Source organism: Tauraco erythrolophus, chromosome 26 (genome assembly GCF_009769465.1).
Source record: "Tauraco erythrolophus isolate bTauEry1 chromosome 26, bTauEry1.pri, whole genome shotgun sequence".
In the NCBI taxonomy this organism is placed as follows: Eukaryota; Metazoa; Chordata; class Aves; order Musophagiformes; family Musophagidae; genus Tauraco; species Tauraco erythrolophus.
The window spans coordinates 1,296,730-1,320,272 of NC_141490.1; the positions used below are offsets into that span (position 1 = coordinate 1,296,730).

Sequence of the window (23,543 nt, forward strand, 5' to 3'; positions counted from 1 at the left end):
ACCCGGCACCCCGCAGCCGCCGCGGACGCCCCGCGGAAGCCTGTCCCGCACCGGCCGCCGTAGCGGCGCCCGCTCCGGCGCCGTCCCGTGGTGCCGCGCGGCGGCGGGCGCTGCCGGAGCGGGAGCGCGGCCATGGCGGCGCCGGCGGGCTCGCTGGTGGCGGCCGTGCTGGCGCACTCGGGCCGCCTCGACAAGGAGGACCTGGGCACCCGCATCGGGCGGCTCTCCCGCCGCGTGGAGGAGCTGAAGGCGAGGCCGGGAACGGAGGGGCGGCGGAGGGCAGGCGGAGCGCGGGGGGCGGCTGGCGGCAGGGCCGACGCCGCCGCGGGCCGAGCGCAGCGGCCGCCGAGCCCCGGCTCCCCTTTGCGGGGGCCCCTGGCAGCCGGGCCCGCCGCGCAGGCGGGGGGGAAGGGCCTCTTACCGCCGCAGGTCCGCCTCAGCGCGCCGGTGTCCCAGCCTTCCCCCCCCGGTGTCCCAGCGGTTCCCCCCGGTGCCCCACCCGTCCCCCCCGGTGTCCCAACGGTCCCTCTTCCGCAGGGGGAGGTCTGCACCATGATCAACAAGAAGTACCGTGAGTTCCTGCCCAGCATGCAGAGCGCCGAGGACCTGGTGTCGCAGGTGGACGGGCTGTCGAGCAGCATCGACCTGCTGAAAGCGGGCATCGAGAACGAGGTGACCGCGGAGTTTTCCCGGGGGCTGTTGGGAGCTGTGTTCGGTTTCGAACCAAACCCGCGGGCCGCCCCGCTCCCACCCTGGGGTGCTGCGAGGGGACTGGGGAAGGATTCCCATCTGAGAGCCCGGGCTGATATCACCCCCGAAAAATGCTTCTGGGTGACACACGCTGCAGAGGTGCGCATCGCGTCGCAGCGGGGTGTAAGAGCAGAGCTGTCGTTGAGGGATTGGCCCTGTTAGCTGTCTCGTGCACTCGGAATGTGCGTGTCACGCCTCTCCCTGGGTGACGTGCGAAAGCAGAGAAGGATTAGCCTTGTGTAGACACAGCGCTGGGCTGGCTGAGTGGTGGTCCCACAGCGGAATGGGAACCCAAACCATACCTGGGCACATTCACTGCAGTCTTTAAGGAGAACGTGAGCAGCTCCTGCAGGCCAGGTTGCAGATCTGCTCCCTGCTTTTTGCGGCTTTGATTGATTATCCAACGTCTGGCGTTCTGTAGGGGCGTTGAGAATTAACTTTTGGCTTAGTTCAGGTATTGTTGCATTGTCAATGACTGTGTTAAAGGAACACTAAAGTCCTCCCGAACACCTTTTGAGACTAAATTTCCTGGCAGTGCCTTTAAAAAACCTGTAACGTATCAGAAGAGAAAGCAGTTTCTATTTCCAGTGTGTATAAAGATCTTCCTAGCAAGGAGTAAAACGAATGGAGCCTTTTTGCTAGCATTCGAGTAACAGAAACACTTTAAATCTCACATCGTTGTCACTTCTAAGAGATAATGTGTCTGCTAACATTTGCTTGCTGTAAATAAACTGAAAAGTTTGTTGTTTTAGGTTCAGCGAGATCTAAATATCGCTGTCGCTGAATTTACTGAATTGAAGCAGCAGCTGGAGCGAGACACACTGGTTCTGAGCGTTCTGAAAAAGCTACAGGAGGTGAGGAGAGGGAGCAGCTTACCATCGTCATCTCTGGTGCTCAGTCAATGGCATTAGTGCGACCTTCTCTTTCAGATAACTGCCTGTAGCTGTCTCTAGCCATGTTGTTTTAAAAATTGCGTTCCAATAGCAGATACAGTGACATGTGAATCTCTCTGGTTGTTGCAGTTTGATACAGCCATTAAGGAGTACAACACTTCACTGCTGGAAAAGAAGTACGTTGCAGCAGCCCAACAACTGGAAAAGGTAACAATGACTTCTTAAACACGACAGTTTTGTTCATGTGCAGTTCCAATAAATTTCACAAGATGCTTTTCGTTAGCAGGGGCAACAGTTACCCGTGTGTTTTGTGCTTGATCTTTACCCCAGGCACGAAGCAGCCTGAAAACACTGGAATCCCGCAAGGGCTTTGAGCTGAAGATCCTCAAAGCACTAGGCACAGAGCTCACAGTGCAGACGCAGAACATGCTCTATCATCTCGGAGAAGAGTGGCAGAAATTGGCTGTGTGGAAGCTTCCTTCTTCAAAAGGTACTCCCGGTTTTGGTTTGTTCCGCTCGTTTTCCTTCACTGCTTGAAAGGGCTGGTTCCGAGCGCCTACAAGATGGGAAATACGGTAATACTGTTGAACTAAAGTTGGGTTAACGAGCGCTTTCTGCCCTTTGTGTAACTTAATGAGTGGGAGAGATGAATGCCAGTGTTCTTCCGATATCACTCCACTCCTAGAGTATTCAGGTGCTACCAAAAGCAATCCAATGTAGTCAGGAGATTTTAAACAGAGTTTTGAAGGTACACCTGCCTTATCTGTCGTATTTCTTAGAAACTGTTGAAGCAGAGATCAGAACAGCTAATTGCAAGAACTGCTTAAGAGTCTGCACATTGCTGTCTCCATTGACACACAAACTTTTCCTCTGGAAAAGAAAAAAAAAACCCTTTTCCTTTGGATCTGGCTTGAAATGGGGAGAAGAGGGGAAGGAAAATGGTTGTCGCTAAATGTCATTCCACTGCAAGGTGACTGAAATGAGAATCCTGGATCATTGTAAGAGACTGATTCTCATTCCGTTGTCCTGCACTGTGACACGAGGAGCTCTGAACCCTGTTCTGGCGCTCTTTTACAAGAACTGTGTTTTGTGGAAATGGGGAGAGGTAGAATATCGCTTCAGCTGCCACCCGAGGAGTGCAGGAGCTTCTCAGGCCTGCTGTGTCTCAGGGTGCGCTCTGACGGGGAGATGGCTCTTCCTTTTCTGTAGACAGCAGCAGCCTGGAGTCAGCGATGCACTTGGAATTGCACTTACGCGCAGTGCCGCCGAAGGAGGAGGAGATTGCTGGCCCACCCGTTGCTGCTGTGCTGCAGGCGTTTGCTGTCCTGGGAGAGCTGCGCGCCAAGCTCAAAGCTTTTGGTAAGACAGAGCGCGGATCCGGATTAACACAGCTAGAGTGGCCAAAACGGGGACGGGTTCAGACTTGTTTTAAGGCGGATATTGAGATCCAGTTCGCTTCAGCAGTACACTGGAAGGCTTCTTTCTCTTGGCTTGTGTTTCCCACTGAGCACAAGGTAAATGCTCTGGTTCTTATTAATAGGAGATTAATTATTCTTTCTTATCCTGTTATTTATCCGAAATTATATATCCTTTCCTGTTAATTTACTCTGATATACTGTTTTGATCTGCGGCTATGAGGTTTCACAGCCTGATGTTTAGAGTTTTTCCAGTTACAGCCTCCTCATCTACCAAGAGCAAGCCCGCTGGTTTCAGGCAGCCGCTGAGCTTCAGCGTTCTCAGGTGTTGATAAAATAAATCTGGCGGATATAAGGGCAGGATTTCCTGCTTCCAGCTGTTAAGTTGTTTTCCGCTTTACATCTCAGGCCAGTTGTTGCTGAAATACATCCTCAAGCCGCTGATTTCCTACCCGTCTCTTCAGCCATTCACAGAGGAACAGTCAGACGTGCTTATCCTGCGTTTTAAGTCTGAGGAGCCTAACTTGGACCATTCTTCTCCTATGGAGGTTTTTGACAAGATCAAGCTTGTTTTTGAAGTTCTCCACGAACATCTGCTGAGTAGGTAGTTTCTCCCTTTTGGAATTAGACTGAGATCAGTACCTTGTTCACGTAATTGGAGTGGAAGCTTTCCAGAGCATCTGGTTGTCAAGCAGGTTTGAATTACACAAAAGTACTAAGCAGCTTTTAACATTAACTTGCTGTGCTGTGCTCTTGGACAGCTTGACACCTTGTCGAACTGGACTTAGCGGTGACCCAGCATTCACAGAGCTGGGAAAATGAAGGATGAAAATATTTTGCCTCAAAGGGATCAAGAAATTAATTTTTTGGTGAATGTTTTTTCTTATGAACCAGTCACTGCGTTGAAGGTCTTTGCATGCCACAGGTCTAAAAGGTGGAAGTCATGATGCAATCCAGGAAGTTCCCTCGGTCAGGCTGGTCACATGCAGGATCTTCCATTGGCTGGAAACTAGCCTAGGATTTGCTAGCGTTTCATGAAATAAACACGTTGGGAAAGCAGGCCCAGTTTACACATAAATTCAGCTGTCTTTTGGTCAAGTGGGTGATTCCCCAGGCCCAGCACATGGCCTGGGTAAGAAGAATACCTCCATCATAAGATTAGCCTGATGAGTTGATAGTTGCTGTTCAGACAGGAAGGACTGAATGAACTGGTGAAGGATCTGGTCTGGGAAGCAGGTGTATTAAAATCCATTTCTATTCTCTTGAATTTAGATGTGCCTCTTGAGCAGCCTGTAGAAGAGAAAAAGGATTGCAGAGTTCAACTCACAGAACTGCTAGGCGATATAATATGGGAGGAATTATCAGACTGCCTCATTCAGAACTGTCTGGTGAATTCAATCCCAACCAATAGCAGCAAACTGGAGCAGTATATAGAGGTAGGTCTCAAAAACCTTTCAGAGCTGCGTGGTGGAAATGCTTGAACAAAGCACTGTGTTTTGTGAATCTAGAATTGTATCTTTCTCTTGGTTAAGCTGTGGCTGATGTTTCCTGTCATGTAAAGTGTGCAGGGTCTCTGATCCGTGGAACTTGGGCTAAGTTTAGCTAGGACCTGGAGACTTGTCTGAGCCTCTGCGAGAGGCTGAAGATGATGGTGTGACCGTGCTGCTTGCCCAGCTAGCTTCCTGAGGACTATTGCTCTGTTTGTCTTTGTTGTTAACACTCACAGGGGTTTCTTGCATAGGCTACAGAATTCTTTTTTTTTAAAACTACCTACACAAACCATAACTTACTGTTAGTGAAGAATGCCAAAAGCTCCTTTCCCTGAAGAGGGGGCTGTTTCCAACAGAAGCCAGCACAGGATAAACCTCCCAGTCCCTTTGCCCCAGGCAGTCCAATGTAATGAAATTTGATCATCTTGCTCCTCTGGTTTTTGAATTAGGTTGCCAGCACAGTTGGCGGAACAAACCTGCAGTTCAAACACTATTATTGTGTGGCCCCAGCTGAGCTAGCTTTTTCCAGAAGATCACGGAAAAGCTGTTGGGTGGTTAGTCCCCTCTCAAACCTAGTTTCATGCTTTGCTTTCAGCTGAGTAGAAAAGTTTGTACCCAACTTTAACTTTGTTCTTTGATTTTAGGAAACTATGTTAATGTAGAATATGTGTCTGCTCTTCTCAGGTGATTAAAGCCACAGAGGAATTTGAAGAAGCCTTGAAGAACATGCAGTTTTTGAAAGGAGACACAACTGATTTACTGAAATATGCCCGTAATGTCAATTCCCACTTTGCTAACAAGAAGTGCCAGGATGTGATTGTGGCAGCCAGAAACCTGATGACCTCAGAAATACACAATACTGTTAAGGTGACTGTGATTGATGATGCACTATTTTTCTGTGTGGGAAAATGCCTCAGCTGTTGAAGAAGGCTTGTCTAGAACAATTGAGTCCTTTTTTTGTGGGGCACTGAATAGTCCTGATTATTTGGGGATCTTGGCAAACCACCATTTCAAAACCTCTTTTAATGCTGCTCAAGAGGATTATTTCACTAACAAGATACTTCTTAAAATACTTGAAGTTTGCTTGCATAGACTTTTCTGGCTAGTGTCATAAAGCATCAGAAAACCTAGAGGATTACTTACAGAGTTGCTTCTAGGCGTGCCACACCATGTGGCCTGTTTTGTGGTCTGCTGTGTCATTCATAAGCCAGGAGACTTCCAGCAGTCTTAAGGGACTTCTGCAGCCTCATGGTTATCTTGAGTCTTGCATCTCTGTCATTTGTGTTTCGTGGTCTTGTGCAGTCTTCTTTCTGTAGGCTCTAAATTATATTGCACCTCTTGTTCTCCCTTAGATCACACCTGATTCCTGCGTAGCCCTACCAGTGCTTCCTGATCCTGGGGCAGGAGATCGCTTAAAAACGCAAAAAACTTCTCAACTTCTGCGTAACGACATGGTGAATTTGGAGAACGAGACTAAGCTGAGTCAGTACACGTTTTCTCTTCCCACATGCCGCATCAGTTCATCAGTGGAGAAACTGATGGAGCTGGCTTACCAGACGCTGTTGGAGGCCACAGCCAGCACGGATCAGTGGTAGGAATTACGTCTCAGCGCGTAACTCTTGGGTGGCAGATGCTGCCTTTGGCAACACCAAGCATCTGCTAATAGATAAAAAGAACTTTTAAATAACAGAAGATACGTAAAAATTAGAATCAATCGTTAAAGTTACTCTGTTTTGGCTGGAGGATGCATATGTGGTTTCGTGCAGTAGACTGGTGCAGCAGGACCAGCTGCAGACTACGTTCCCTGCAATACTCCGATTAAGCAGCTTTTCAGACATCTGTTTGCAGGGAATGTTCAGATGCACTTTACTGTATTTTAGCTATTAAAGCAGTAAAAACATGGTAAACTCCTAGTGTGCCCAACATAGTTCATGGCTTCAGTCTTTTAGTTGGGAGAAACGCTACTCACATCAATGTTTTATCATATGTTAGCTGTCAGTTGTTTAGAAAAATCGAAACCATCTTTTTTTTTTTTTTTTCCTCAAACCAAACAATAAGTGATGGCACCCATTCTCAGACAAGTTCTTGCTTTGTTTGTGCTGGGTTAAGCAAAGAACTCCAGCTCTGCACCTGGCAGGGCTCTTCAGAGAAAACAATTACACCTTTTGAGGAGACACATACAGTCTGCTTTAAAAACTGCAGACCACATCCCTGAAGGAGAGTTGCCCAGGTACTGAATGCTCTTCAGTGTACCGCGGCAGAGAGAGGGCTGACTGTTTATGCACACCTGGTGAGGAAGGGACACTGCCCCCTTTGTTCCTGGAGTTTCATATGTCTCCCTTCTGACAGGTGGTCTGAAGCTTGTCTTTTCCACGCTGAACTTACAAGGTCATCACAGCCTTTGTGAATTTTCCAGGACAATCCCTTTGTTGACATCGCTGTAATTGATCCTGATGATCTACTCTTTGTGTCAGTGTTTCACTACTAATAAAGCCTTGTTTTGGAGAAGGTTGAGGGTCACTCATGAACAAGATGTTAATTCCGCTGACAAACTAACATAAACCTTGTTTTCCTTGTAGCTGTGTACAGCTCTTCTACTCTGTACGGAATATATTCCAGCTGTTCTATGATGTAGTGCCAACATACCACAAGTAAGTGTGTGTATTGCCTAGAGCTTGTTTTGGGGAGAGAACGATGCTATTGGAACAGCCCCTCTTGTCCCCAGTTTGTCCACCACAGCCAGAGATAACTAAGGGCTTCCTCCAGCAGCAAACCCCTAGTGTTCTTGATCTGTTATTAAATCGTACCTGCTGCAAAATAAGTGCCTGAGAGTTTCTGAGTTGGCAGTCTTACCACCAAGGAGATAGTGGCAGTTCTTACAACAGTTGTGTTTGAATCCAGACACGTAACTTCGACCCCAGGTCCCATACCGAGGCTTTTCACAATGTTTTTTCTGTAAAAAAGAAAACAACAAAGAAGATTGAAAGCATACAATTGTCATCGAGAATACTGGGATGTTACTGAAAAGGACTTCTCTCTCGTTTCCTCACTGTAACTTTGCTATAACAAAGCATCTTCCTGTTTGAAAGTCTATTGCTAGAAACAATGTGGATATAACACATGGTTCAAATGCCAAAGTGCCCTTTCACTAGCCATGAAACTCCTTTCCTGTGAGTTCTCGTATGGATGTGACAGGAGGTTAAATGCTTTTATTCCAGCTGATGTCTTCATCAGGCATTGCCCACAGTTATTACTTGCAACATCCGAGACACACTGAGTTTCTCCAGGGTGAACGTGAGAATTTTTTTGACAGAGCCAAGTCTAAATAAATACATTTCTTCCTTTTTTTTTTTTTCTTCCTTCCTGGGACAGGGAGAACCTTCAGAAGTTACCCCAGCTGGCAGCCATTCACCACAACAACTGCATGTATATTGCTCACCACTTGCTCACCCTGGGACACCAGTTCCGATACCGCCTGACCAACATCCTGTGCGACGGAGCAGCTACTTTTGTAGATCTGGTACCTGGCTTTAGGAGACTTGGTAATTTTACCTTTCATTGTTGAAACACGTTGATGGATGACATGGTAATTAATCCTAGCCTTTGTTGTTGAATGATTTAATTGAAGCATGGCTATCGACTCAAGCAATGGATTGTTAAAATTTAAGAGTTTTGGACAAGGAGGAAGGACGTTGTCTTGATTGTAAAGTCTGACAGAGCGTTATGACTCTAAGCAAGAGGGCTGTTTAGTGCTCAACTCTTTGGAACCCAGCTCTTCTTGTCCAGTGCATAGTTCCGAGAACAGTTCATTATCCAGCGAGATGTTGTGGCAGTCAGATACTTTGGGGTCTGCTACTCAGTCCTTTGATTATTTTTTTTTTTTTAGCTTATTCTATGGAAACAAATTCTGAGATAAGAACAAATTCTGAGATAATTAGATATGAGCCTAATAGGAGCCTGTCATCCATAGTTAATTCTGCTGCTCAGCTCTTTTTCAAAAGCATTGTAGCAATGCAAGCTGTGCCAGAGCTTGCCAAATACATGACTGGGCCTGGTTAAATTTGCTCTAGGAGACCGTTTAGAGACCAGTAATTCCTTTAAAAGTAAAACATAATAGCAAGTTCATTTTTCAGCACTTACAGTCTCTAAATTGGCAGAGCAAATTTAGTAATTGCTTAATTGCTTCTCTCTGCTTGTTTTTGCTCCTAAAGGGATGGAGTGTTTTCTGGCCCAGATGCGAGTGCAGAAAGGAGAAATCCTGGAGAGGCTCTCAAGTGCCAGGAATTTTTCTAATATGGATGATGAGGAAAATTACTGTGCAGCAAGCAAAGCAATAAGGCAGGTAAGCAAGGCAATCAAAACCAAATATCCCATTGTCTGTAGATGTTGTCCTTGGGAAGATGCAGTATGTAATGCCAGACCTGAGAACTGTTTCAGCAGAGTGGAACTTTTCAAAACAAGTTTCTGGTATGATTTTTTTTTCCCCCTGGGCTGTGCCTTTCTGTAAAATTGAAGCATGCTGAATTCAGTTGTTCTTGCTCCAAGTTGAAATGAAAAGTTTCTTAATCTTGAACTTTTGTTTCTAGTACATTCATAATGTTTTTCATTTTTCATAGAAAAGGTCTGTCACACTTCTGATGAGCCTTAATGCAAACTGAAAACGTTGCATGTTTTCCCCATGAACACCTGTTCTACACAACGACAGGGTAGTTCATTGCCTTTTGCTCCTTTCAAACTGGTTTCTGACCATATGTAGTCACCTTATCACTTGGTGCCTCTCAGTGTTCTTTTTGATAACATGCAGATAACACATAGCTGTTATCTTCCAGGTATTGCATCAGTTGAAAAGACTGGGAAAAGTCTGGCAAGATGTCCTTCCAGTGAACGTATACTGCAAGGCTATGGGGACTTTACTGAACACAGCTCTCTCGGAGATTGTCACTAGGATTGCTGCCCTAGAGGTAACTGCATGAGATGGACATGCCAGGCATAGGGTGGTATGAACAGCTAGCATCTATGATCTCTACAAGTTCTTTCCAAGATTGGGTTTCAGGGAAACAGTTATCTTTCACAGAAATTTTAACTGTGGTCCTGTCAGTGAGAAACATTCAAGACACCAATAACTCACATCTTGTGGAGACCATATGTACTCTTAACAGTGATTCCATGATAACTCTAGTCAAGGTGAGAGTGAGGGAAGTGCCCATGATTTCATCTTAATTTGAATTTCACTGTGTTGTTCCCACTGTAGACATTTCTATGAATCAATCTCTCTTTATTGAGGGCACAGGAGTTAACTGTTGTCTCAATCTGCATCTGTAACAAATCTCCCCATCCTATCTAGGCACCAGATGCCAAAATACATGTGGCATTTCAAACTGAAATTCTTATCTATTTAAATCTCCATTTGACTCCCATTTAAACGATTATCAGGTTACCTCAGATCAAGTACAACTATCCTATTGTATTTCTTAAAGTACAGCTATCCTATTACATTTCTTAAATTATGTTTTCAGAGCAAACAATAGAAGTGTTAGTGCATCTGTTCTAGTTGTAGTCTACAGCCAAAGAGCCTCCCGACTGTGTATTAGGCCAATAAAATCCTCTTTTGCCATAACGGCTAGTTTACAAGACACTTGCTTAGGCTGTGCCTGCCAAAAAGCTTGGCTTTCATCACTGTCAAACATGATCTAAACCACTGCTTTCATCTTCACACACACAGAGCCACCTTTTTTTCATTTCACTTACTGCTTCCCACTCTGAAAACATGTCTAACTGCTCCCCATTAACATTTGTTCAATTCTAGGATATCTCTGCAGAAGATGCAGATAGGCTGTACTCCCTCTGTAGGACCATGGTGGAGGAAGGACCTCGAGTTTTCACCCCACTACCTGAAGATGACAAAAATAAGAAATACCAAGAGGAAGTTCCAGTCTACGTGCAGAAATGGATGACATTCAAAGAGCTGATGATCATCTTGCAAGCCAACCTCCAAGAAATAGTGGATCAGTAGGTGTCTTCCTTTCTTCTTTTTCAGTCAGTTCTTCACCCCAGTAACAGGGGGCTGGGAAGTGGTCTGACATCAGCAGGGCACTGCACTCAGGGGACTCGGTTTAGGTGACAGGCAGTCACCATGAAGGACCAGGTAACTGCTCCTGGGGCCGTTTCTTCGCTGTGTTTGTAGCCATTTCAGTCTTGCTCATGTATTCAGCTTCCTCCTGCAAAGGAAGAGTTATCAGTAAAAAACCAAGTGCCATGGGAGAGCCAACCACAGAGCGATTGTGCATCCTCCTTGGCTCCTCTAAGTGCAGAAGTATTTCACAGTAAGCAGCCTGGCGTTTTGCCCACGTCTTTTCGTGTTAGCTGTGCCTTGCTGCGCTGATCGTTCCACGTGATTGGTCTCTGCTTTTTAAATGCTACTTCTTCCTTCTTTTAACGTGCAAGGGGGATTCACCTGAATTACACGAGGATTCACGTCATTACTTCTGTTACTTTAGTTGGCACGAGTTGTCAGAAGGTAGACGTTTCCTGCTCGCAGCAGCCTCACACATACTGCTGGATGGCAAGAAGATATGCTGTCCTCAGCAGGCTAAACTGAAAGGTCCAAGCCATGGAGAACCCACAAAGCACTGGGGGAAGGCAGTTCCTTTTCTGTGCCCTGCACATCACTGCTGTTGGAACTGTGTTAGACACCAAAGGTTCCCAGCCAGGGCATCAACCACTTTTTCCTCCTGCTGTTTGGAAGGCAAACAGGAATTTTTCAGACAGGCTTTAGGTTTATTTTGGAGAAGGAAAAGGTACAGTTTGTAATGAGTGAAAAAAAAATATCACCTTACACCCTCGTGCTTTATATACCTTGCTAAACAATTTTAGACTCAAGTTGCTACCGCTAGGAGGCTGCTAACTCGGTTTGTTTTGCCTTCATGCTTACTACAGTAACGAGTACTCAGGTGGTTTGTTTTAACATGACATTTCTGCACAGCATGGTTAAATAAAGATCTTTCTCTCCCACACAGGTGGGCAGATGGGAAGGGGCCTCTTGCAGCTGAGTTCTCTGCAGCTGAAGTGAAGAGTCTGATCCGAGCTTTGTTCCAGAACACAGAAAGGAGAGCAGCAGCACTGGCCAAAATTAAGTAACTGTTTACTCCTACATGTTGCATCTTCTGATAAAGCAAGAACAAACTGAGTCTTTCAAAAATTTTCTGGTTTGACCCTTCTTATTTTGTATAAAAAAGCTTAGCATTAGGTAAGTGCTTCCTGGAAACTTGACTAAGGGAGAAGAAATATTTCCTAGCTCAATATTTTGTAGGACAAAGAGGATGGCTCTGAGTCCGGGACCAGAAAATCAAAGGTGGGTAACACATGGACACTAGTTGCTTATGCTCCATCTGCCAGGCAGATGGGGTTTGGGCTTGAAAATTCAAACTCTTGCCTTGCTCCCCAGAGATGTTCTGCCCAGATCCAAGTTTTCCTTCATGAGCTGGCAGGTGTACAGCCCTGGCGAAGAAATGCTTTTTGTGATGTTTGCTAATTTCTGTTCTCTAGGATTTTATCTTCCTATTAAGCTCAGCATAGGGAAATAAATCAAGTCTTGCATCCAGCATCTCTTCATGAGAAGAGGCACTGCTGTCAAGATGGGCCTCTCGTGCAAGGTGCTGTATAATGTCATCTCAAGCTTGCTTGGCTTAAGGGTCTGTGGAAGGATTTTCATTTCTCAGTAGTGAATCTTATCTATGCAGTTTTACATCAGGGGGCATGTAGCCCCTTTGTGTCTTATCTCTCCTGTCCCTGCAAATTACATGTGAAACCTACAGACTTTGATAGCTTTTGATATCCTTCTATGAATGCTGAAGTGCCAAACTTTGTTCTTTCCCACCTCAGGTTTCCCTGAAGAGCAGACCTCAAGAGTGAAAATTTAGCAGGAAGTGGGGGGAGAGGAGATCCTGTTCTGAGTGAACTGTTTATCAAGTCACAGGGTTTTTGCATGAGTGGCAAAATTCCTCATGGCTTTATTTCTCTTGGAAGATATCTTAAAACTGACTTAGAATTTTTCAGTCCTACTTTACTGCCGGTAGAAGCCAGTTCAGCTGTTTCCTTTACCTTTTTGTTGCGTGTGAACTAGGTAGGTCTAGCATCCATTGTCTTTCTAGTAGTGAATTTTCTGTCCTTTAAGAATAATGAAAGAAACATAAATGAATGTAAAAAGGGAATGAAGTGCACACTCACAGCATTATCTTTGAAGTTACAAAAGGCAAAGTTTGAGACCTTGAGAAACGTACATTTCTTTTAATGGAAAAACTCACCAAGAGCATTCATTAAAACAGCCCAGAGGCCAAGATGTGCCAGTTGCTGCACACATGGAACCAAGTATTTCCTACCATGCAGTGCTTACATCCTGCTTACAAGTTTGGATCAGAGAGCTGAGTGTTTCAATCTGTTATCTACCGTTGTATCCTTTTCATTCACACTTTTGTCTAACTTCTGTTCATATTTCCAAGCGTTTGGGCAGGGCCTGGATCAGAGGTGGCTTTCACGTTCCACCTAAGTCATTGCAGAACTGAATGGCCATTGTGCCATTGGCCGTGGTCAGCCAAGCACAGCCACAGCAGGTAGTGAGAAGATGCTTCTGTTCTGGCTTTAACTAGCATAAGGAGGGGCAAATGCAGTTAAATTGGCAGGTAGACTGAGTCCAGCACATAGGAATGCAGCAAAGAAGGGAGATATTGAAGCAAAATCTGACTGCCATTTAAAACTCTAGCTTTTTCTTTTCTTCCTCTCCAAGTAATTTATCTGACGGCTGAGAGTGTTCCCATAACACGCATCTCATGGGATCCCCTGCCCCTTTACACAGAGCCAGCCAAAAAACGTGTGTTTTGAGAGACACCGCTAATCCCACATTGATTGTTCACAAAAATGTAATTTGCTATTTTCTTTAATAAACTATTTATACTGAGCATGTTTTCTAGTGTTGTCTGGGGATTCTGTTAGGGATATAGTAACACAGTACAAATTAGTCCTGGACTGTTTTCCAGTTACTACGTGGAAAGGGCAAAGCGTTGCTCTGTGGAGACTCTCCTTGCCTTATTTCTAGTAGATCTAGTCAAAAAAAAAAAAGGAATCAGTACCATAAGAGGTTGTCCCAGAGGTTTATGCATCAAGGGTGAGCATAGGGTAGTGAAGGAAAGAGTTAAAATAGAACGCTAGCATTGGGATTTGTCTATGCAACACGCATGGCTGCGGGTCAGGCTGAGCACGCGCCTTGGCGTGCCCCGGCGTACCTCAGTGGTGGCGTAAATCCACGGCAGCAGCTGAGCCACGTTGGTGTAAACCCCAGGGTGGTTGGGTTCAGCACAGCCTTGTCCCCAGCTCACGATGCCCACTAAGCGCCACACGAGTTCATCCTGGCAAACCAGGGGGCCCCCGCTGTCACCCTGCAAGACAGAGCGAGGGCTCACGGAGCAGCTCTGCCCCACTGGCAGCGGGGGCACAGATCAGACTGGCGTCTTCCGCATGGCTTCGTTCTGAAGCTGAAACACGTGTTGCAAGCGGCAGCATGTGCCACCCTGCAAGGATTCCACGTTCCTTCTATAAAAACAGCTCAATCTCAGCCCAGCATCGGTGCTCCTGGGCACCGCGGGGTCCACGCTGCAGCACAAAATGCAACAGGCCCAGCACCACCCTACACAGACTGCTCAGTGCAAGCTATTGCCACCAAGCCGAGCGCTGACGGGGACGTAAAACATACCAGTCCTTCTCACGCCTGGTGCGCACCCAGCGTGCGGCACTTGCTCCCCTGTTACCTGGCACGCATCTATTTTGCCACGCAGGTAGCCGGCACACAGCATCCTGGCGGTGAGCTCACCCGCGTACATGCACGAGCTATTGCACCTCTTGGTACCGATTAAGGGAACGGGTGCTTCCTGCAGTGTCTCGGTGACCTGCGCTGGGGAGGGAGAAAGAGAAGGCAAGAGGGAAACAAGACGTGGTGAGCAAGAGGGGAAGAGCAGGGCACCAGCTGGGGAAGTCAGGAGATGGGAAAGATGGGATTACCTTAATTACCTTACGGGGTTAAGTACGGCCAGGCCCACAGGAGCTGTGGATGTGGGGTGCAGAGCTGCTGGAGCAGGGGTGGGATGAAGGCAGGAGGGGGCATTTGCGAGATCACATGTGGCATGGAAGGGGTTGGAAAGGGCCAGTGGAGAGTGAGGGGAAAGCCTCCGGTCAGTGCTGAGCAGCAGGGACAAGGGGGGAGCTTACCTTGGTCTGGTCTGGTATAGCCCCAGCCGGAGACCCAACACTGCGCGCCCTGGAAGAGGTCCTGGTGGGAGGGTGGCAGACACACAGCACGGATGGCATCTGGAAAGGTGGTGACAGAGTAAGTGCCAGGCCGGCAAGGACAGCTTTGTGCCATGCTGAGCACGAGCAGCCAGGGAAGGGCTGCAGAGCTGTCAGCCTGCTGAGCTGCTCAGCCTGGCACACGGAAGGGAAGGGCTCTTGGAGCCAGGCACTCCAGAGACTTCAGCTCCAACAGCCACCTTTCCCAGGAATTCACAGCTCTGGCACAGTTCAAGACCCTGTGCTGCTGTGCATGCTGCCTCCCCAGTGCCAGGCTGGATAGCCTTGAAGAGCTGCTTTGAAATGGCACTTTCAGAAGAGGCTGGTTTTTGGCCACCTCTTAATTGTAGGATTGATTAGATATAAGGAAGAAATTTTTTTACAATAAGGATGGTGAGGCACTGAAACAGGTTGCCCAGAGAAGTTGTGGCTGCCCCATCCCTGGAGGCGTTCCAGGTGAGGCTGGATGGGGCTTTGAGCAACCTGGTCTAGTGGAAGGTGTCCCTGCCCATGGCAGGGGGGTTGGAACTGGGTGATTTTGAAGGTCCCTTCCAACCCAAACCATTCTGTGATTATCAACAACATCACAGATGGGAGAAGGGCTCAACAGCATCACAACAGTATCTTACCTGAAAAATTCAGGGGGACTTGGAGCTTCATCAGAGCAATGTCATAGTCGAGGCTGTTGTCATTATAAAGCGGGTGGTAAATTATTTTCTTCACTGATACCCCAGCCTCTTGCTTGATCAAGCTGTGGGTGATGACACCTGCGAAAACCAGCCAGGCGGAGGTCGGAAGCCGCCTGTAACTGAGCAGACACACAGCGTGCCTCTTACTGCAGGGCAACAAGCACCAAGGCCCAGGATCAGAGCAGACACGGCGGCTCCGAGCTGGGCCCGGCAGGGCCCAGAGGTACCTGTGCACGCAGTGAGCCGCCGTGACGATCCATTCACGTGCCAGCACCGAGCCTCCGCAGCGGTGCTGGGCACCATGGTACACACTGACCTGCCAGGGCCAGCGCCCCAGGGGCACCTCCGTCCCCCCGACCACCCGTGCAGCGCCAGGGCGCAGCCCGCACTCTGCCAGGAAGCCGGGAGCACACAGAGCACGCATCAGGCAAAGCTCCGGGTGCCGGACGGACCCTCACGCTGGAGGGCGAGGGAAGTGGGTGGAGCAGGAACAAAGAAACTGCTAGATCCAGGTGCAGATCTTGGGGACACAGGAGAGGAGAGAGGCACTCACCTGTGCATTTCAGAGCCACAATTCGACCCGATTCACAGCTGCTCCTGCGCAGGAATAAGCCCTCTGGTCAAAATACCCATGAACCAAAACCCCCTGGGCACTAGGCAGCCCCAGCAGTCTCCAAAGGACCTGCTTACTGCACAAAACCAGGGCAGTTTTCTATGTTCTGAAGCCTGAAAAAGAGGCTGTGAGTTTGCCCCAGAAGGAATCTCTGCTTCGCCCAGAGCTGCCCTTACCTGACCTGCCACATGTCTTCCAGGCTGCCTTCCTGGTGAGGTCTCACCTGAACGAACTCCTGCATGTCCTTCACCCTGACGTCCGTCAGGTTGACTCCTTTCTCATGGGTCATTCTGCAGAAGCAACAGGTTAAGTGTCCCAGGAAGGGGCTGGGGACCTGCTAGGGGATCAGGAACATAACCTTGCCATGGCAACAACGGTCCACAGACGCGCCGCTCTGGCAGCCAGAAATGAGCCTCCTCAGCAGGAAAGATCTTGTGCAGCTCCTCTGGCAGGTCCCCGTGCCAGCTCAGGCCACACTTGTGCTCACCAGGGAGCTGTGCAATCCAGCACTGCTGCCCTGACACACCTCCCAGCCTTCGAGCATCTGCTTTGGCCAAGGTCATCCCCCTCGAAAAAGGGCGAGTAGGGGCCAAAGCAGCTGCCTCTGCTGTGCCCACCTGAGGTACCCGAGCTGTCGGCAGAGCAGGGTGCCCAGGGAGAGACTCCAGCGCTCATGGCACACCAAGAGCCAGTCAGGACGGCCTTCCACCTGCGCTTCCAGCAAGGAGTTTGCCGTGTTTATTCTGAAAGACACTAAAGCCATTCCATTAAAGAAAACGGGCAAGTTCCTTTCCTTGAGTGTTCTGTGCAGGGCCAGCACAGTGGATGGTCGTGCATATCTACAGCAAAAAAAAACCAAACAACAACCAAACAACCATCCAAAACCCCAGAAAAAAGCCATTTGAAGCAATTAGAAACTACAGATGAACCTATTTGCATATTCTCAGTGCCTGCATAGCAGCTCTAGGTGATTACATGCAAAGATGTCCTGCAAGAGTTGCCTTTGCTGTAGGATCACTTCATGTAACAAAGCCTGGAGAGTGCAGCAGGACTTAAAAGCAAAGTGAAACAATCACAAAATGCAGCTGAAAGAAGCTAGTGAATCAGCAGGAGATACTCATTATTAAAGAACATCTTTTCTGTTCTTGTTGTTCTTGGCAGGCACTGTCCTGCACACTGCTCCCTTCTCCCCATCCTCTGTGGCAGCAGAGTTGTAAACCTCTGTTGGGAGCCCCACGGACCACAGGGTCTTCCTCTTCACCATCACCGCACGCTGGGGTTGCATCTGGCTCCTGCAGCAGGCTGAAGCCCTGGTCTGGCTGAGACTTCTTCAGGTGTTTCACTTCAGGAAAGAGAGAATGGGGTGGAGGTGGACTCACACAGCCTGGGCAGCATCCAAGGACAGACAACATGGAAACAATCCTGCACTGCCCGTTGGATGAATCCCTCTACGGGCACAGCAGCAGTTTGCTGCTGGGACCATGGCAACGAGCAGCAGAGCCCACAGCAGCCACATGCCCCTGTCCCAAGCTGCAGCTCACTGACCGAGGAGCTCCCATCACCACCTCTGCTGCTGGTCCCCCAAGCTGACCGGGAGCAGACACTGACCTAGGAGCCATGCCCCAGCCGCTGTCCCCACCAGCACCCCTGTGACCCCGAGCAGCAGGAACAGCCTCCTGACGGTGCAGAGAGTTTCGAGAGATGCGTTAGCAGAAGCTTTAAGAAAGAAAGAGAGGATTAACATGGTCTGGTCTGTCTCTCACAGCACTACCACCCTGCTGGGGAAGACCCTGGGTTGTTATACACCTGTTTCTAGGACTCCCCTGATCATTTCCCTGCACTGCCAGGAGGAGGTGAGCTAAGGCCACGGATTCTGCTGGAGGTCAAGACTCAGAGGAGCCTGTGTTCCCAAAGCCCACGAGTAGCTCACCCACCGTGTCCGGGGAAGGCCTGTGTCCTCCTTGCATCCTTCCTCAGCTCTGCTGTCAGGCTCTTGAAGCTGAGCACGGCGTCCTCAATGTGAGGTGGGTTGTTGGGACACTGCTCAGCTGAGGCTGGGTTCTAGGGGACAGAGCGGAGTCCCAGGGAGCAGATCAGCAGCAAAGTCAGGTCCGGTGGAAGGGGACAAGCTCCAGGCGCCAGCACCGCTGCCCAGGCTGGCTGCTGCAGCAGCGGGGCAAGGCGGTGCCTCTCACCATGACGGCACGGAGCAGGGCAGCTGCTGAGCCGTGGGAGCCGAGCACACGCGTCTCCTGCAAACCAGCTCAGGTTTCCCTCTGCACGCTCCCGACACGATGCCGTGCACGCGCACCGTGCCCACGCTGAACAGACTCCTTGTTTCGGGGCCCTTGCAGCTGGTGGAGGTAACTGCTTAGCAGCCCCCTCCCACCCCCCGATCCCGGGAGCGTGTTGCTCGGGCTGGGGAGCCCCAGGGGGAATGCTCCCATCCCCTTCCATGCAATCAGCAGCTGGTGAGCTGCCTCTGCTCCCAAACCCATCTTCCACCTGCTGCCCCCTGCCCCTCCCCTCTCCCACCACTTTGCTTGGCTGCTATGAGAAGCACGGGGCGCAGCGGCAGCCCCCGGGCCTGTCGGTCCAAGCAGGGGGCTGCAGGCTGGCAGCCAGCCCCGCCGGAGCTGGGCTCCGGGGCACAGGGAGACCTCAGAGCATTCAGGGAGACAAGACCCTGCAGAACAGAACATCCTACACTAGGAAAAGATCCGAAAAGACAGCCTGCAGCTGCTCCGTACCACCCTCCCATCTCAAGCCAAGCGCCTGTCAGCCATGATGTATACAGGACAACCTGTCTGCCCGCGAGCTGTGTCAGGGATGTGCTGGGGAGGGCTGGTGGGCCCCGTCACTCAGCGAGGCTCTCCCCACCCGCGTGCACAGAGACCTCCAAGGGAAACAGCCCCACCTCCCTGGGTGCTGGCTTTTCCCAGCAGTCTTTTGGCTGTAGCACACAGCGTAATAAAGGTCAAACAGCAGCTCTGAGCGCGGCTTCTGATTTTGCATGTAATTTCTTATTGCTGAAAGATTCCTGCAGGGTGCTAGCCAGGCAGGGAAGCCTTTCTAACCCACAGCTTGGGTACTGATGGTCCCATGTTGAGGCACAAGATGCTTTTCTTACCATCACACAGCTCTCCTGGCAGGGGTGGAACAGAAATCACTTGTGTTGCTGCATCCACTCTTCCTCCTCTGGCCCAGCAGATGCCACTGCGGCCATTGCACCTGAGGTCAATGAGCATTGCTGGTGCCCAGCTGGCACGCTGCACCGGGCAGGGAACAAGGCAGGGATGGCACTGGGATCACGTTCTTTGTGTTGCCCAGGAAAGCGAGGGGGAAATCACACTGAAGCTCTGGGAGGCCGCAGTTACAGATGGAACAGCCACAGCCCGCAGCAGAGGTGGGTACAGATGCCCGGCAGAGAGCGATCGTCAGGCTCTGTCCTGCCAACTATTCCAGCAAGGCAGAGGCCGAGCTCAGGGCAGGGGAACACACAACTCGCCTTGCACATAAACCTGCCTCTCGCCTGCCTGGCACTCAAGACTGTCCTGACCCTGGTCTGCTCACAACTCCTGCTTCCCTACCAACCAGAAACCCTCCAAGACTAGAGGCCAAGTTTGCAAAAGCCATCAAACTCCCAACACCCAAACACAAGTTCAGAAGTTATGGAAACCAGAGGCAGGCAGTGAGCTGCACAGTCAGACAGCATCACCATCACCAGAGATTCCTGGTACGGCAGCTGCATCCCAAGTCCCGGTGGAGAGCCCCAGGTCACCAGCACACCGCACAGGCAGCTCCCCAGCTGTGCCAACCGTTTCTCTGGCTGACTGTACCCCATCCAGAAACACTGACAGCCTTTCTGCAATTAGGTGTTAGAAGCCTCCCCTCCAGGAGAGGGGAGACCGAGTACCCATTTCAGTGTCTCAAAAAACAAAAGGCAGCTGAAGCAGGCTTAGAGAGCTGTCTCATGAAAGAAATTATTTCCTTATTTACATACTTCTCCATCCCCGAAAGATACGGCTGATGGATTGTTGCTGAAAAGATCAATGAATTTTTAATGCTATTTACTCAGGGAAACTCTCATGAATATTTCACGACAGCCCTGCCTGGCAGGTTTGGGCTGAGGTTTCGTGCCGTCAAGGAGCAGTGCTGCGTGCGTTGTGCCACAGATGTGAGCTGTGCTGCGCAGCAGGCACGGCCGTCAGCTCCTGGTGAGCCGATACACTAGCACCACATACCCCAGCTGAGCTGGGGGGGATTTTTTGTTCTGTTTGGATATTTTCCTCCAGGCCCCCTATCCCAACTAGCAATTCAGCCAGAAAGCCAAGAAACAACGGACAAGGCTGCAAACATCTCCCAAATCACAACCTGGGCTCCGCAGCTGATCCTGTCCCAGGGGCAGCTGGGCTGCACCGGCAGCACTGGAGCATCCCCTCAGCCTATGGAGCACTGTAGATGGTGCTGGAGGACCAGGGAGCACCAGTGGGAAATGGGATGGAACAGCCCAGGCTGCAGGAACCAGCTGGAGAATCCTTTGCTGACGGCTGTCCTGCTCCAGGCTCCCCCAGACCTCTCCTCCCTGCTGCCAAGCTCCAGCCAGTTCAGGTCATCTCCCCTCCGAGCATCCCATGACCCGGGGCTGCTGGAAAGCCGAGGGAAATGAAGATGCAGGCGGTAAACTCCACCAGCAAATGCAGACACCCTTGCTGCGAGCAACACCACACAACCAGCAGGTATCCGTCTACGCAAGGAAAATGATAAAACAACAAATTCCAAAAAGATACATCAGAGGTAGGTGAAAAAAATAAGACACATCAATCAATCTATACTACCTCACTCCTGAGTCATGCTCTTTTTTTCTTTTAAAACTCATTAAAAGAAGATCAATATTTCTATCGATTCTGCTTGCCTACAATAAGAAAATAGTGACTAAAATGAGAGAGCTTTCAAAATTAAACATTGAAACATAGAAGTAAAAAGTAGGATGGAGAACAGCGTTGTTACTTTTTCCTCCTAGTTTTCATCATTTTTCTGTGGCTCTTTAGAAATATAAAATAAAAAGGAAGCAGCAGTGATTACAGACCTTGACAACTGCTGAAATGCCCGTGTGTTGCATGAATACCTGACAGGTGGCAGAGATGCTACAAAGCATGAGACATTTCCTTTGTCATTCTTCTAACTTATTCCCTTTGAAACAGACTTCCCTTTCCCAGCTGGGAGCAGTAAGCAGAGCACAGCTGCAGAGCAACAAGCCAGATGTTAGCTCACGCTGCTGTAACACCAAAGCTGATAAAGCCATGGCTATGCACAGCACAGTGAAGATCTGGCCTACGGCTTGTCGAGTGACATACTTTGAACTTGTGCAATAACAAGCAAAAATTGTCTCCAGTTATTCAGCCAGTTCTGCTGTGATTGGCAAGAAATGGTCACTTGCTGGCACGTCAAATTGCATATTGAACACCTGGCCCTGATGCATTTTTCTCCAAACTCAACTCAGAGGCTGCTGGGCATTTCCAAGCTGTGACATGGATCCAGAACAAGCCCAGAGCTTGGCTCTTGGAGACAGCCACTTCTCACCAGGCGCCCTCTCCACAGGTCTCTCAGCACACCTCCCAGTAGTGATCTATTATATGACCACAGAGTGGCCAGGGAAGAGGAGCTGCCTGGGTGCTGCAGCTCTTAGGCTCTGCATTACTGGGGACTTTATGGATATGGATTGCAGCTGCTGTCTGTGATTTTCTGGTAGCATCACAAACTTTGCCCTTTTTGTGCTGGATGCAAGACAAACAAATCAAGAACTAGTCTCCTCCCAACAAGCTTTCACCCTGGGGTAAATTTTAGCCCATGTGCCCAATACATGAAGTTTTCAAAGCAGTTTTAACAGCTAGTTGCTGAATATCACTTACTTTAATTCTTTGTTTTAGCCTGTCCTCAGATTGCTCCATCCTTTCCCATACAAAAGCTGAGTTCTTCCTTGGGGATTTAGCCAGAGGGACCCTAAGCCTCCAACACAGTGCCAGAAAAAAAAAAAATCAGTTTCATCAGGATTTAAAGCATCTCTTTTGTTGATATAGGTTCTGCCGCTTGTCTCAAGGAAACGTTTTAAAGTCCTTCCTGCAGTCTCTGAGCTCTCCCATTCAGACTGTCACAGCTGGACAGCCTTGGTAGGAGCAAAACAGTGTTTCAGTTTTAATTAGGGCTGGGAGCTCCCAGCGATATTTGCTGGATTCAATGTCTCAGCCTGCATCCAAGCTGAGGTGTCTGTTGCTTACCACGTGCCAAACGCATTTGCCTTTTGAAAAACAGTATGTGAGCTCCGGTTTCGTGCTCTGAGGGAGATCCACTGTTTAAGTTCTTACATATGAAGCACCGAAGCGTGAAGCTGCAGACTACCAACGCAAAACCCTGGAAGCCTGAAAAATCTCTGCACTTACCCCAGAGGAACTCAGGAAGAGACAAGACAATAAAAAGCAGCCAAGTACACACCATGCAAGGCAGGATTCATTTGACCTAGGACAAAAGCCATTCAACCTCATACTCCCAGACTGCTAAAGCAAAAAGCTCTGCAATAGCTGGGGGCAGGGGGAGGACAATACGTGAGAAACAATCATTTATTTAACCCGGGAGCTGGAGTTTGCAGCATTCCCTGCCCGTTCCATCGGCTCGGTAGAAATCGTGGCATAAAACAAAGGGGAGCTGGTGCAGTGACAGCCCGTGTGCAGAATCCAGCGCGCATCGCGCTCTGCACAAGCACTGCCTCCGAGGGGCACGGTGCGGAGGGACCCGGTGCCCAACGGGAAAACGCAACGGCAGCAGGCGGCTGCTCTCCTACGGACTGACCGAGGAGGAGGAGAAAACCAGACATTCTGAGCACGAGTGCCACAGCCCCAGCGCTGGCACAGCTGCCGTGGCAGGACACCCGCCCAGCTCCCGGGCTCTGCAGGGGCACAAGCAGGGGCTGGGCAGGCACCGCTCCCCACAGCAGCCCCAGGAGGTTTCACACCGGCGGCTTCGAAGGGCTCTGGAAAGCCCAGAGCTCGGCGGGAGGGAGGGCTGCACCCATGTTGCCCTGCCCAGGGCTGCTGCTGTGCCTCACACACACTTGGTGTTTCTTTGCAAGAAAGCTGACAAAACTCCCTGCATCACTCCCACCTTGGCCTCAACAGGGCTGTGCCTGGAGCTCTCCGGAGATGGGACGAGGCAACACAGCCACCAGCTCAGGACAGCACTTTGTCTGGGGCTGTTGCCCTCTGTTGGATCATTTCCTTCCTTACCTCTTCTCTTTCTCCCTTTTGTCTTCTATCTGATAAAAGTACTTCTCTGTGAGATAAGGCAGCTGCTATAAGCCTGTA

At 49.4% G+C, this 23,543-nt stretch overlaps 2 protein-coding genes across 2 annotated transcripts in view; one reads left to right on the plus strand and one right to left on the minus strand.

The window, feature by feature from the left end:
* The first annotated feature begins 132 nt into the window (after positions 1–132).
* On the plus strand, positions 133–13,504 carry ZW10 (zw10 kinetochore protein). Its single transcript, XM_086626864.1, has 16 exons — positions 133–249; positions 538–672; positions 1,503–1,604; positions 1,773–1,850; positions 1,974–2,133; positions 2,853–3,002; positions 3,467–3,658; positions 4,331–4,494; positions 5,233–5,415; positions 5,901–6,139; positions 7,128–7,199; positions 7,921–8,090; positions 8,760–8,890; positions 9,378–9,509; positions 10,355–10,557; positions 11,565–13,504. Exons 1-16 carry the CDS (start codon positions 133–135, stop codon positions 11,683–11,685), a joined length of 2,349 nt encoding a protein of 782 aa, XP_086482990.1. The 3' UTR covers positions 11,686–13,504.
* The window catches only part of TMPRSS5 (transmembrane serine protease 5), a 58,957-nt gene continuing 48,492 nt past the window's right edge, over positions 13,079–23,543 (minus strand). Inside the window, exons 15-26 of the mRNA XM_086626784.1 lie at positions 18,120–18,246; positions 17,794–17,901; positions 17,405–17,527; positions 16,803–16,938; positions 16,362–16,475; positions 16,126–16,169; positions 15,800–15,962; positions 15,513–15,691; positions 14,806–14,904; positions 14,349–14,491; positions 13,827–13,979; positions 13,079–13,189 (exon numbers count right to left, since the gene is read on the minus strand). Of these exons, the coding sequence (XP_086482910.1) occupies positions 13,079–13,189; positions 13,827–13,979; positions 14,349–14,491; positions 14,806–14,904; positions 15,513–15,691; positions 15,800–15,962; positions 16,126–16,169; positions 16,362–16,475; positions 16,803–16,938; positions 17,405–17,527; positions 17,794–17,901; positions 18,120–18,246 (1,500 nt within the window). The remainder of the gene's footprint in view (positions 13,190–13,826; positions 13,980–14,348; positions 14,492–14,805; positions 14,905–15,512; positions 15,692–15,799; positions 15,963–16,125; positions 16,170–16,361; positions 16,476–16,802; positions 16,939–17,404; positions 17,528–17,793; positions 17,902–18,119; positions 18,247–23,543) is intronic.

Coding starts and splice junctions, on each gene's coding strand:
- ZW10 (XM_086626864.1), top strand. CDS start 133: ATGGCGGCGCCGGCGGGCTCGCTGGTGGCGGCCGTGCTGGCGCACTCG. Junction 2,134..2,852: donor GAAGCTTCCTTCTTCAAAAG/GTACTCCCGGTT, acceptor CCTTTTCTGTAG/ACAGCAGCAGCCTGGAGTCA. Junction 3,003..3,466: donor CGCCAAGCTCAAAGCTTTTG/GTAAGACAGAGC, acceptor TTTACATCTCAG/GCCAGTTGTTGCTGAAATAC.